General features: G+C 38.2%; 1 protein-coding gene across 2 annotated transcripts in view; it reads right to left on the bottom strand.

Moving 5' to 3' along the window:
- igdcc4 (immunoglobulin superfamily, DCC subclass, member 4) overlaps positions 1–8,778 on the bottom strand; it is a 93,036-nt gene extending 84,258 nt beyond the window's left edge. Inside the window, exon 1 of one of the 2 annotated variants that reach the window (XM_079811005.1) lies at positions 8,366–8,778. In XM_079811005.1, coding sequence (XP_079667131.1) covers positions 8,366–8,432 — 67 coding nt within the window. In that variant the 5' untranslated portion in view covers positions 8,433–8,778. The remainder of the gene's footprint in view (positions 1–8,365) is intronic. The other variant, XM_079811004.1, reaches the window with a different exon arrangement.
- Positions 8,779–13,146: the final 4,368 nt, after the last annotated feature.

Genomic DNA, 13,146 nt, shown 5'->3' with positions numbered 1-13,146 from the left:
CACACTAGCAATCAACAGTTTGAAATAATTAAGACTTTTTTGGAATGTTTTTGAAAGGAGAAGGCTAAATTTATTTGATTAAAAATACAGTAAAAACACAATATTGAGAAATATGGATACAATTTCTAATAGCTGTTGTGAATATATTTTAAAATGTATTTTATTCATGTGATCAAAGCTAAATTTTCAGCATCACTACTCCAGTCTTCAGTGTCACATGATCCTTCAGAAATCATTCTAATGTGATGTATTTCTCATAAATAAATAAATAAATAAAACTCCAGGACCAATATAATTGTTAAACAATTGGAGCTTTATTCCATAAAATGACAGATGTCAAGCTCCTGAAAGGACAAATACTATAACCACTAGAAAGGCACCATAAAATAGTCCACATTCTGCACTACACACTAAGTCTTCTAGACCATAGTATTGCTTTATATGGACTGATTTTATGGTAGATATTGGACTTTAGTGATATTAAACATCACTATGGAAAAGATTTCAAAATGTGAAAAAAAAAAATGAAAAAAAAATTCAAAATTATTAATCTAAATTATTGCCATGTGCATTGCAAAAGACCAATTATAACCTAAATAAGTGTGCCAGTCATTCATTAATGTAAATGATAAGCATTTCCCGAAAAAAGGTCAACAAAACAGACAACATCGACTATTTTTACTTTATAGGCAAATAAATTAATGTAATGACTGCGAGAAAACAATCCATTCTCAGTAAATTAAATTATGAATTGCGATAGTAGTGGGCGGTGGCTCGACCGGCAGTCCCGTTTCCCTACTTACGGTCTCGGCCGCCATATTGTGAAATAGGCCTATTGATTCGAGTTTTTCCCTCAAGTGGGCCGCGTGGGAAAATTCCGGCCCACATTTCCACATTGAAAACTCCCGGTGCTCCCGATGGCCCTGTCGTGTTTGTAAGTACTCAGTGTATCCTTAAATTGATAGTTCACCCAAAAACGAAAATTTGATGTTTTTCTGCTTACCCCTAAGGCATCCAAGATGTAGGTGTCTTCGTTTCTTCAGTAGAACACAAATGAAGATTTTTAACTCCAACCGTTGCTGTGTGTCACTCATATAATGCTTGTCAATGGGGTCTAATTCTATTAGAGTAAAAAAAACATGGACCGACAACTTCAAATTAAACCCCGCGGCTCGTGACCACACATTGATGTCTTAAGACACGAAACGATCGGTTTCTGAGAGAAACCGAATGGTATTTATGCAATTTATTTCACCTCATATCAGACGAATACTTCAGCTCTCCAGACTTACATCACTTTCTGTCAGTGAGGTCATAGCAGCCGGGTCATAGATATGTATACGTAGATTCCTCATTCGAGCGATCCACGCAGACACCCATGAGGAATCTATGTATATATCTATGACCCGGCTGCTATTTGACCTCACTGACAGGAAGTGATGTAAGTCTGGAGAGCTGAAGTATTCGTCTGATATGAGGTGAAATTAATTGCATAAATACCGTTCGGTTTCTCTCAGAAACCGATCGTTTCGCGTCTTAAGACATCAATGTGTCTTTTGTTTTGTTTTACTCTAATAGAATTCGACCCCATTGACAAAGCATTATATGAGTGACACACAGCAACGGTTGGAGTAAAAATTTTCATTTGTGTTCTACTGAAGAAACGAAGACACCTACATCTTGGATGCCTTAGGGGTAAGCAGAAAAACATCAAATTTTCGTTTTTGGGTGAACTATCCCTTTAAATTCTTCTTACAACACCGGCAAAGATAGTTTACACTCTTCTTCCTCTTCTACTTCTTTCAGCGTGCGTGCAGTTGAGTTCTGTTGACAACTATGCGTCGCTCAACATACGTCACTTACTCTGTTGCTCTGATTGGTTGTTGGTCTATCCAGTTGAGTGCTGAGGCATTTTCTTTCCTGGTTCAGTTGAAACGCCCCATAATCACAGCCCAATGGAGCAGTATCATTTCCTTCTCGTTCAAGAAGCCGTTTCACTTTGATATACATCACAACAGGGAATGAAAGACGATAGCAATTTCATGCTGACTTTAAAGGGCATTCGCACTAACACCAAGCTGCATCTACAAAACAGTAATTTATTAAAGTAATTTATTTCAATAGCAGTTCACATACTCATATGAAATATGTATTTTATTTATTTATCAGTTAATAATGAATATTCATCAGCTGATCATTCATATTTAATTATTTCTGCATATTTTAAGATTTAGATCATTTAAAAGGATAATGATAAATGATGAAAGATTTAAGAGCTCATGACACACACTCATAGGACATATTCAAGTGAGTTGCTGTGTTCATGATATTCACCATTTATCAATTATCGGCCATAACATCCAAACAATCAGCCAGCCAGAATTTCAATATCACTGCATCCCTAGAGGTTTTAACCAGTAAGACATTTATCCACTACCCATCATCCATTTTAATCATTCTCTTTGAACAATATCTTCAACTTAAGGATCACAGACAAAACTGAGAAAATATAAATAAATGCCTCTATATACTGTATGCTACTGTAACTACCGTGACTTCAGAAGCATCTGCTTCAGTCCACAGTTTGTGCAATTATTGAAAATCCCTTCATCCCTCTCAGGGGCATTAAACAATATTAAGAGCTGTTAAAGAAGAGGGAAAATGAGGTCATGAAGGGATGCTTTAATGGAGGTAATGGCAGAAGTGCTGCAGCAGTACTAGAGAAAGATTACACAGCAGATCTAGTGATGAAGCTGAAAATAAATGTGATAGAGCACAAAAGAGTAACGCCAGGCTCACACATACTCCGTCTGCAGTACTTATGCGATGCAGACGCACTAGGCATTGTGCTTTCACATATGAAGCATTTGCAGTGCGCAACAGATACACAGATGTGTACCACAAACACAACATTTATTCATCATTTTGGTAACACTTTACAATAAGGTTCATTAGTTAACAACATTAGTTAACATGAACTAATAATGAACTGCTCTTATAAAGCATTTATTTATCTTTGTTAGTGTTAATTTCAACATTTAATAATGCATTATTAAAATCTTGCTAACATTAGTTAATGCAGTGTGAACTAACATGAACAAACCATGAACAGCTGGATTTTTATGAACTAACGTTAACAAAGATGAACTAATGCTGAACAGAGGTGTTGTTCATGGTTAGTTAATGTTAACTAATGCATTAACTAATGTTAACTAATACAACTTTATTGTAAAGTGTTACCATTATTTTTATTTCAAATCTAAAAATAAATACAGAAAATGTTTTATCAGCAATGCGATTCTCTTTTAGTTTTGTCACTTTAAGTCAGCGCGTGCAGCACAGCCAAAATAGACTCGTGCGTGAACGATCGCTGCATTGCTGCAGACGCAACGCACCTGGAACGCATTGCCGGGTCGCATCCACGTGCAGTGTGAACGCTCTAATCTGTTTACAAGGGCACCGAAAAAAATACGAGCTGCAGACAGAGTATGTGTGAGCCTGCCGTAACTCTTTTCTTTCTGCAGGACAGGCTGTTGCACTGATGTGGTGATCAAAACATGGTGAGCCCCCCAGGACAGAGCACACACTGCAACTCTGAGTCACGGGTTTTGGATCCGCATGCCTGTGAGACCATGTGACAGACCCTGTAAAACATGCCCTCTGGCCTCTACGCTGCTTCTATCTTTTTTTGAAGGAGGGGGGGTCTTTAAAAAAAGCAGACAGCTGTACATGAATTTCTAGGAGAACACTGGAATGTTAGACAACAACACAATATGAGATGAGAAAGCAAACATAAGCTGGATTTTTAAAGTGGAGGAGTGCAGCCTCCTAAGTGCATCAGTGCATCACCACTCCTCATCTAGTCACCAAGAGTTCACAGATATTTTTATGTGAAAAGCAGAGTGCTCTGTTTATGCAAAAAAAGAGAGGAATAGATCACCCCAAATTACCTTCACGATTTTCCAGCATCGCTTCACCTCAACAACACACATACATATAACAACATTCCTCTTCCTCTTTGTAAACCAGGCACACAGCCTCAGGGAAACCCAGCCTGAAATTGTGGGCACAAATCTTAGTGGACAGGAGGGAATAGTTGCAGTGAAGAAATAGGGATGTTATGTTCATGACTTTCGAAGTCACCGGAAAGATCAACCTGAACCCTCAGACAAGGAGATCTAGTCAACCACTCCTTCTACCGTCTCAAAGTACAGCATCTCTTGCGGTGACACCTGTCAAAATACCGCACTCCTCTGCACAGCCTGTCCATAATAGAAGTCTCAAAACATCTCTGATTTCTATTGTTATGATAAACCACAGATGCTCAAGTTAGCATTTCAGCCGATTTTCATTCCAACAACACAATAACAAACCTGTAACTTTCAAGTGAACCCCCGAAGAACCATAACTCAGGTGTGTTTAATAATAGTTGATTGAGAGTCTTTCAGAAAATCTGAAAAGTCTTCACCCAAATTTCCTCAAATAACTTAGTTAGAGATCACTAGTTGGATTTCACGAACTGGATTTACACCTCTCTGAAATTCTCAATGATTTTTTTTTCTCATCAGGAAGGATTATAGGATTTTAGTTTTGGGGGGTGGCCGACATGTGACCGACACTCCCAACATGAGCTTCAGCATATCTTGCTCTAAAGGGATATTGGGCAGATTGGGTTGCATTTCATTTTGTGAATGCCATGGAAGATAAAGCATTCGGATGCGAGATGGGATGCACGTCTTTAACAGCTGTGCATACGCCCTTGTCTGAACCCTCTACAGACTGGAGGGAAGAAAAGTCCTTAATATGATGAACATTAAAAGTTTATTTATATACTGGGGCAAAGAAAGGTATATGGCCTATATTGGATATTTAATTGTTTCTGTCTATTTTATATCCTTATCTAGCACAAACCAATAGGGACAGTAATACTTATCGCAAAAATTTAATAATGTAACGGCAATCTCTTGAAGAACAGTGTTATAATACTAACCAGAATTTTTCCAAGGAAAAGGCATCCCTAAGGGTCTCTACTCTATTGTTATGAGGAAATAATATTATTATCTTAAATACTGGCACATAGGAGCAAAAATAACCCTCAGTAGCCAACAGAGGGAACAAGTTGTTACTTCATGAACTAGCAAAGTGTAATCTACAGGTCTAGCAAATGATATACAATAGCCCGGAAATCAATCAAGCAAGTGAGAGAAGGGGGGGGTGGAGATTGTGCAGTGGTGGGGCCATACATTTCTACATTTATGTATTTGGCAGACGCTTTTATCCAAAGCGACTTACATTGCATTCAAGGTACACATTTTTTACATTTTGTCAGTTCTTGTCACATACATGTCCCACCCGCAAATTACGCCTATGCTTACAGGTAAAATAACGGACAGACTAAATATTCAGGTCATTTCAATCTTATTTTCTTTGATCCTATTGAAAAAATAAATCATAGAACACACCTTGTAAAACTACCACGTCTCAGTCACGAACACCAGTAAGAGTCACTGTCAACAAAACCCAAAACTGTAGCTACAACATGTCCACATACAAAACATGAGCAGCGGTTACAATACACGTTAGACACTTTATTTCCACTTTTCAAATATTTTCTTAATTTTTATTGAAAATAAACGCCTTTCTGATCTGATCTGATCTGATATGTGATGGGAAAGGGGAAAAGGAAGTAGAGCGAGTTCGGCAAAAGGCAGATTCGAACCTCAGGTACCTAACCCCTACACTATCACTACTGACAGTTCCTGACGTTGTGTTCCTGCCTTTACAGAATGAACCTGCGCTTGGAATTGAAAAGCCTTACTGTTACTTGCGGGCTGATGGATGGGTTCTCTACCACGTCAATGCGAGTTTTTAAAAGTTCTTGTTATAGAATTTTGCATCGCTGCTGTTAACTATCACACAACTGCAAATTATAGGCTAAGCAAACACACTTCATGAACTCACAGGCGCGACATGCATGAGACAGCCTGACACCTAATTGCCTAACACAACTGTCAATCAAACTCATCAAGCATATGCAAAAAACACATACTGTAAAATAAATAAAAAACACATTTTATTTATTTTAGTATTTAAGATGTTATAATTATTTTGTAATTATGTTAAAATTATTTAAACAACTGTTATTTAACAAATATTGTGGGGCCTATTCATCATAGTGGGTGGCTACGCCCCTGGTGCTCTGTAAGTTGTTTACGTTCTTTATTATTGTAATGTTGTGTGCTTGAGACATGAGGTCTTTTAACAATGTCCGGTCACTTTGCAGACTCTGCTCTGGCTGTGTGCATTCATGTGTTTTCAGAAGGCAGGGTGGGATTTTTCTTTCAAAGCTTGCTATTGCCTCTCCGAAATTGCCTACCCTACCTTTAAGATTAATGTTTTAAAAAAATCTGTCACAACAATTCTGGAAGAATATCAAAGTAGTATTTAGAATTTTCTAATAACAAACAAATAAATAATATAGGCCTACAATTAAAAAAAAAACTAAAGAAATAAATAAAAGTAGTAGGGCTACTTTAATGAAAACAGAGCCACCCTACAGCAGGTCTGCACAGCGGTCTAGCGCAAGCATTTTTAATGCAATTGATCACTAGTAGGTCCCGCCCCGCTGTAAATAATCTATCCACTACAGCGCTGGCACTAAAATCGTTAACAGAGCTCAAAGATGACACAGTGTTTTGACCGCTGTGGTTGCCGTTTATACTTCCCAGCGGACAAGGGTATCACTGGATGCCAAGAGGTGCCCATGTGTTTCAGTGCTGCTCTTTGTTATGTAAATAAGGTGTATAGTCTTTGGATAAGTCGCCCTGACCACTCCCCACCCCTTTTTCTTCCAGCGCCTGTGACTGAATTCAAGTCGCTGATTCCTGCCCGAAGCTCCAGCACTGAATAGCGCTTACCCCTCACGAGCCATAACAACACTCTGCCTTTCATCTCTCCAATTTCATTCCATGCCATCCAATGCGATATGGCATAAAATTACAGAAAAGTATGGGTGCTCTACACACAAAGCATCAACGCCTTATTTATATTAATAAATCAAAGGATTATTTGATTTCAATGTAAGAACAAGCTAGAAAGATGAAAATCATAACAGGCTCGTGCCAGTAATTTTCCGCTCACCCAAGTCACCATCTCTCTCACTTTAAAAAGGGTGCGAATTGCACAATGCCTTTCAGGGGGGGTCAATTTTGGGGGGTGGGGGTATTTTGGCCCAGTCCCCCTAGTGGGCGACAAAGGCGCCATAAGCTACAAAGTACCTGTTTATTTTCATGTGTTGCCGTTTTGGCAACTTAGTGAATGTGGGAAAACATGTTGCAGAATATATATATTATGCTTTAAGCTGTAGTGCACAGAAAAAAAGTGTAAAGACTCTTAAAAGACAATATGAAGCATTAAAAAAGCAGACTTCCGTCTCATCTACCTGACCTGTCCAACTCCCTGTCATCCAGTGTGTGAAAGGCACTTTAGTCGTTTACAAACAACAAACAGAACAACCTACTTGTTTTCTTTTGTTTAAGCTTAGTCGTTTGAACGGTTACATATGTACATTTATTTACTCAAGATTACAAGTCTATAACAATTTAGTTCATTTGAGGAATTAAGACAATTTAATTACTGTAGTTTCAAGCTTTTTTCTACAGCTTCATTCATTTCAAGACAAACATGCTGCTTCAACAAAGGGCCATTTGAACTAATCAGTTCCATATATTCAACTCAAGGACACCCAGGGTAAATATTAGTTAAAATATGAGTTGATATTAACATGAGTTTTTAGGTTGCAACGTTTAAGTACGTGGACTAGCCTAGTCCATCAGGGGACTTCTAAATAATTCCAAATAAGGGATTCAAACAAACCCCCTTTAAATGTCAACATTTCTTTAACCAGATGTACTTTGCTATGATAATGAAGACTATAAACCTGTAAATTCCAAAACAAGAGCCCCCCGACCCGCACCTCGGAGCAAACATTGCCTTTCTTCTTCATCTAGGCTATTTGTTTTATTGACAATTTCGTTTAAACATGCTTCACCATTACGTCAAATTAACCAACCCATTACTTTATATTGAGCGCACAATATTGTTTACAAAAGTGAAGTTTGAATGTAACAAAAAAGTTTAATCCAAAAATAAATATACTTCAGCGTTGGCTGCCTGTTTGCGTAAAGGAAAACGTGGAAAAAGTAAAAGCTCCACAACGCTGCAACAAGCAAGGTGCACGATTTCTCCCATACTCGCATATTCTGACAGATACAAAGAAATACATTGTTATAGGCTACCAGACACACACGCGTTTTAAAAGACATTGCCTGGGAAAACATCGGGTATTAGATGTATCTTGTATTACCTTGCAAGGATAATCCACAGTAACCCAGAGAAAGTAGACAGAAGAACCAGATATTCTCCACCGCCATGTACAGCGTTTGATTTCCAGCAGCGGGGTAAAGCACTGTGCTTTATATGACCGCGACAAGCTACATGTATATAATGGAATTCGGGGAATAATCTCTTCGGGTTTAATTAGTTTCGCGTAATTTCACGTATGTGCCTGTCGCGCTTTCCCCTACCTATAACATAACGTGGTTGTGTTAGTCGGGGAAGAGTCGTCGTGTCTCTCGGCGCCTCATCGCCATGTTGTGTCCAAATGTAAAGTGTGTGAGCTCTCTTTACACACACACACACACCAGTGAGTCCCGCTTTAGGTGTCCACTGGAGCTGCATGAAACGCTGCCAGTATCCTCACACACCCCCTTTCCGTGTACACGGCTGTACGCTAGTTTCTCCGAACGCGCTGCGCCAAATACACGACACAACAATGCAAAATGCATTGATTTATTTAGCTTCGTATTTCGCTTGTATCAATGAGAAAAGACACCCTTAAAATGATGTGTTGATACGCTGGTACTCCCAAATGTGTAAAGTCAGACGTGTTATATTTGGAATAGCATTCATCATTTGTAAACTCATCATTGCAAAGAAAAATTCATGTGTCACTATAATTCACAACAGAATAGAATAGGCCAATAACATTCACTTGTTCATTGATATGCAAGTAATAGATTCACTATAGTTTGCAACACACACAGTTGGGGTTGCAGGACCCTCTGCCATGACCTTCAAATGGGCTGAGAGAGAATTCTTCTCTCCTGGTGTCTGAGGGGCGAGAGATCACATGTGCATCTGTGTCATGTGCTCCTACAGGCTGAGGATCCCACTCCGCCTGGCCACTGAGACAGCCATGTGCACGGGACCCCTACTGTCTCTGAAAACAAACAGCTAACTAGGGTCAGCTCAGCCATAGAATCATAGGGCACAGAACCAAGGTAAACAACAGACAGTGTGTATCCACTCTCTTTTTCACTGTTTTGTGAAAGTGAATGTTTCTGAATGTTTATTCTTCTTCGGACGTTTATATGTACATTTATTTTAATGTATAGTCGACTCTACTGTATGCAAATTGAGTCAATTCTATCTATCTATCTATCTATATCTATCTATCTATCTATCTATCTATCTATCTATCTATCTATCTATCTATCTATCTATCTATCTATCTATCTATCTATCTATCTATCTATCTATCTATCTATCTATCTATCTATCTATCTATCTATCTATCTATCTATCTATCCATCCATCCATCCATCCATCCATCCATCCATCCATCCATCCATCCATCCAACTGAAAGAAGAGAAGGTTTATACTCTTCACAAATCACAAAACTAAAAACAAAAACAGAAAGATTCAAGGTAAAAAGGTTATCATACACCAGATGGCAAAATTTCAAGGAAAGCGTCCAGCCTTGTGTATTTACAGAACAGATTAGAGAAAAGCATGGGAGATTATGTAAGCATTTATTCATTACCCATGGAAGTATGTTTTATGGTACAGACTTTAATATTTCATAGTGTATGCGTATGTGAATTCTGCCTTGGGCAAATCATGTTTAGAATGGGCTGAGATATTTTATCTCTTCCAAGTCCCAACTGCAAACCGATGGGCTTCCTGGGGGTAACCGTATCCAAACCCCAGAGGGACCGAAACAGATCAAACAACGGGGACGTCCCTCCTGCAGCTGCTGTCTCTCCAAACAGCACTGCTCCTGTAAGCAGAGTGTGTTCACTCAGTAAATATCTCCTGCCTCTCTGTGCTCTTGTGCTGTTCCACCACATCAAAGGCACTTTTGTCATGGCATAATGGAGTGATTGTGTGCTTGTTGTTTTTAGGGTGGGCTGCTTTTGCTTCAAAAAAGAAAACGAAAAAAAAGAACGATTAAATGCACTTGTTACAGACATAAAGAAACACCCAAAAACACAAATATACTGCTTACACATCTCGAACATCCGCTCAAATGAGTTAATTTGGGGTCATAAACCTAGTTTAGGGTTATAAACTGCCTGGTATGAATGAAAGCTCCCTCAGAGGCCTGGGGGACATCAGTTTATCAGTTTTGCTGATCGCATAAAAGTATGTATTTGTTAAACCAATACAGAGCATTTTAGGTCTTGTCTCACTAAAAGATGCAAAAGAAAGCAAATCAGAGGAAGTGCCCTAAGGTTGATGTGAATCCGAGTCATGCTGTTCATTGCGTGATTCAGTGAATGAATATGGTTAACTTTTCATCCTTGAAATGATACATGTAATGCATTTTAAGCCTTGGCATTTTAAAAGTGTTTTATTCCTGTATGTATTCATCATTGAACTGTTCAGCTACACATCTGAATGAGAAAATCAATACAGTATTTTTTCAGTGTGAAAGGCTCAAAATAAGGGATGAAACATGAAATTTAAAAAAAGCTGTAGAAAAGTGTTCCATTTGAAAAAAAAAATGTAATAAATGATGACCCTTTTTGCAGTGCATATAGCATCACAGGTTTTATACAAAATGTACTAGGGGAGACTTTTCAACTGATTTGGTCAATGCTGCCGAGGGTTCTGGGTGCACTGCAAAAAATGAGCACATGGATTGCGCTTTTAAATGAAAATAAATGAATGAATAACAGCTTTTAATATTATTCAATAATAAATGCCTCACTTCCAGTTTTTCCCACCTGGACAAGATGATCCATCGTGTATATTTAGAGTGAACCAGCAGAGCCAATCCCCAAATATGATGGTGTTGTAAATAACTGCTCTGCCCAGTTACTGCCCTGCTCTTCTGTCATTGTAAAGGGCACCAAATGTATGCTTGGCACAGTCAGCATGTCACCATGGTTACCGAGACTCAGGAGTGGCACATAGGCATATGACAAAAAGCTCAGTGGTACAATTGGTGGTCCAGTGCCACTTGGATACACTGGCATGCGGCCCAGAGAGGGAGTAGAGAGGTATGTAGGCTACTACTGTATGAATGGGGTGGCACCCAGACAGTAGCCTGAAATCTACAGAAATCTCACCACAATACATTGAAGGTCTGTTTTTGCTTGGCTTATTTTCCTGGACTCCAAAAAAAAAAGTTTTAGTATGAACTATTGTTGTGGCTAAAAATATGATTCTTGGCTTGAATGATATCTCTCTCTCTCTCTCTCTACTTTTCCCCCTGGGAACAAGCAATTGCTTGTTATTATAACATTTCCTCATTCAGAAGTTGAGGCATATTTGAAGTTAATGGGAAACACTTTACAAGAAACAATGAATATTGCATAACAGTTAGTGTCAGTCCTTGAATCTGATTGGCTGATATTTAGTCCAAAAGCAATGGGACTTTTGTGTCACTCCACTTTAGTGTTTGTATTGTCAGTGTATGTTTTTGTGGTAGGGATTATCAATCATTACACTAGTAGTAGTAGGTAGCAACATGTCAACATAACCCGGTGGTTCTCAACCAGGAGGCCGGGCAAACTTTCAAGGGGGCCTCAGGATGACTTTGAATGTAATTAATTTAAAAAGTACATTTTAATGATTTTTTTAAAATAATAATTATCTTCAAATAATCAAACTCTACTCTAAACTAAAATGCAACAAAAATCATAAAATCATGATATACACTGAAATCATATTTGTGCCCCATTTTTTTCTGCACTGTAAGATATTAAAAGTTGACATAACCTAAAAAAATAAGGCAACTTGCTGCACAGCTTTTTTTTGTTTTTTTGTTTACTCGACTTTTAAACAAAGTAGTTCACTTAACTCAATTAACTGAGTAAGGTCACATGTCTCCCAATTTAAGTTCTTTTGTTCAGCTGATTGAGTTTTTATCGTTTTTTGATTTTGTGTTGAGAATAGTTTTTTTTTCATGTCACCGTCATGGTGATCAGTGTTTCTTTAGTTGGGCAGTTTGATGACTTTTTAATGTTAGTGTTTATCTGGCTGCTGTAACAGTTTGCTATGGCAAGAAAAGCAAGAGAAAACACAATCAGATGCTGATTCGATAATAAGAATACAATCATTGTGACTAATTTCACCGATTTTATGACTGAGTTTAATATGAGCAATATACTATTAACTTTGTTTTATTGTGATTCTAGAAAAGAGGCAAAACAGTTTTAATCAGAAAAGAATACGGTTTAAAACTGATTATACACTAAGCACTTTTTCATCTCTTGCGAGATTCCCACAGACAACAAGAATCAGCCTATGAATCTCAACAATGGTGACATGCTTCATGCAGCAATGCATTCTGGGAGCCATGGATGAGTTTTGCATGGTGCACCCAGAATGCATTGTTAACTTGTTGCAACTTGAATGCTTGTTAACTTGCATTTACAAATCGAATTTACAATTAATACTAGGTTGGTCCAACGATTGTTGAAATAAATGATTTTCACTGGTTAAGCCAACTTTTTTGCATTTAATTGTCCAGTTAACTAAAATCATTAGTCTACATTTTTGTGAGTTGGATTTTTTACAGTGTGGAATCATGATGTTTTAATGGATAGTGGTTCGTTAATGTATGGACTGTAGTGGACAGCACATTCCAGGGCCCAGTTTATGGCCGGGCCACTCTCTGTCCATAACAGTGGACAAAGGTTTGCTACATTTTGATTGGATCTTGGTAGACTGAGACAAACAAACTGCCCAACGCCATCAGATAAGATGCTATGACAACATCCAGACACCTCTTAGAGGCCAAAAAGATCAGCTCTTGTACCAAGCCCAGGAAGGACAAGACATCTCATTGGCCCAAA

The sequence above is a fragment of the Gobio gobio genome, assembly GCF_949357685.1.
Source record: "Gobio gobio genome assembly, chromosome: 2".
NCBI lineage: Eukaryota > Metazoa > Chordata > Actinopteri > Cypriniformes > Gobionidae > Gobio > Gobio gobio.
The sequence above is the reverse complement of the archived record's forward strand: the minus strand, read 5'-3'. Positions and strand labels throughout refer to the sequence as shown.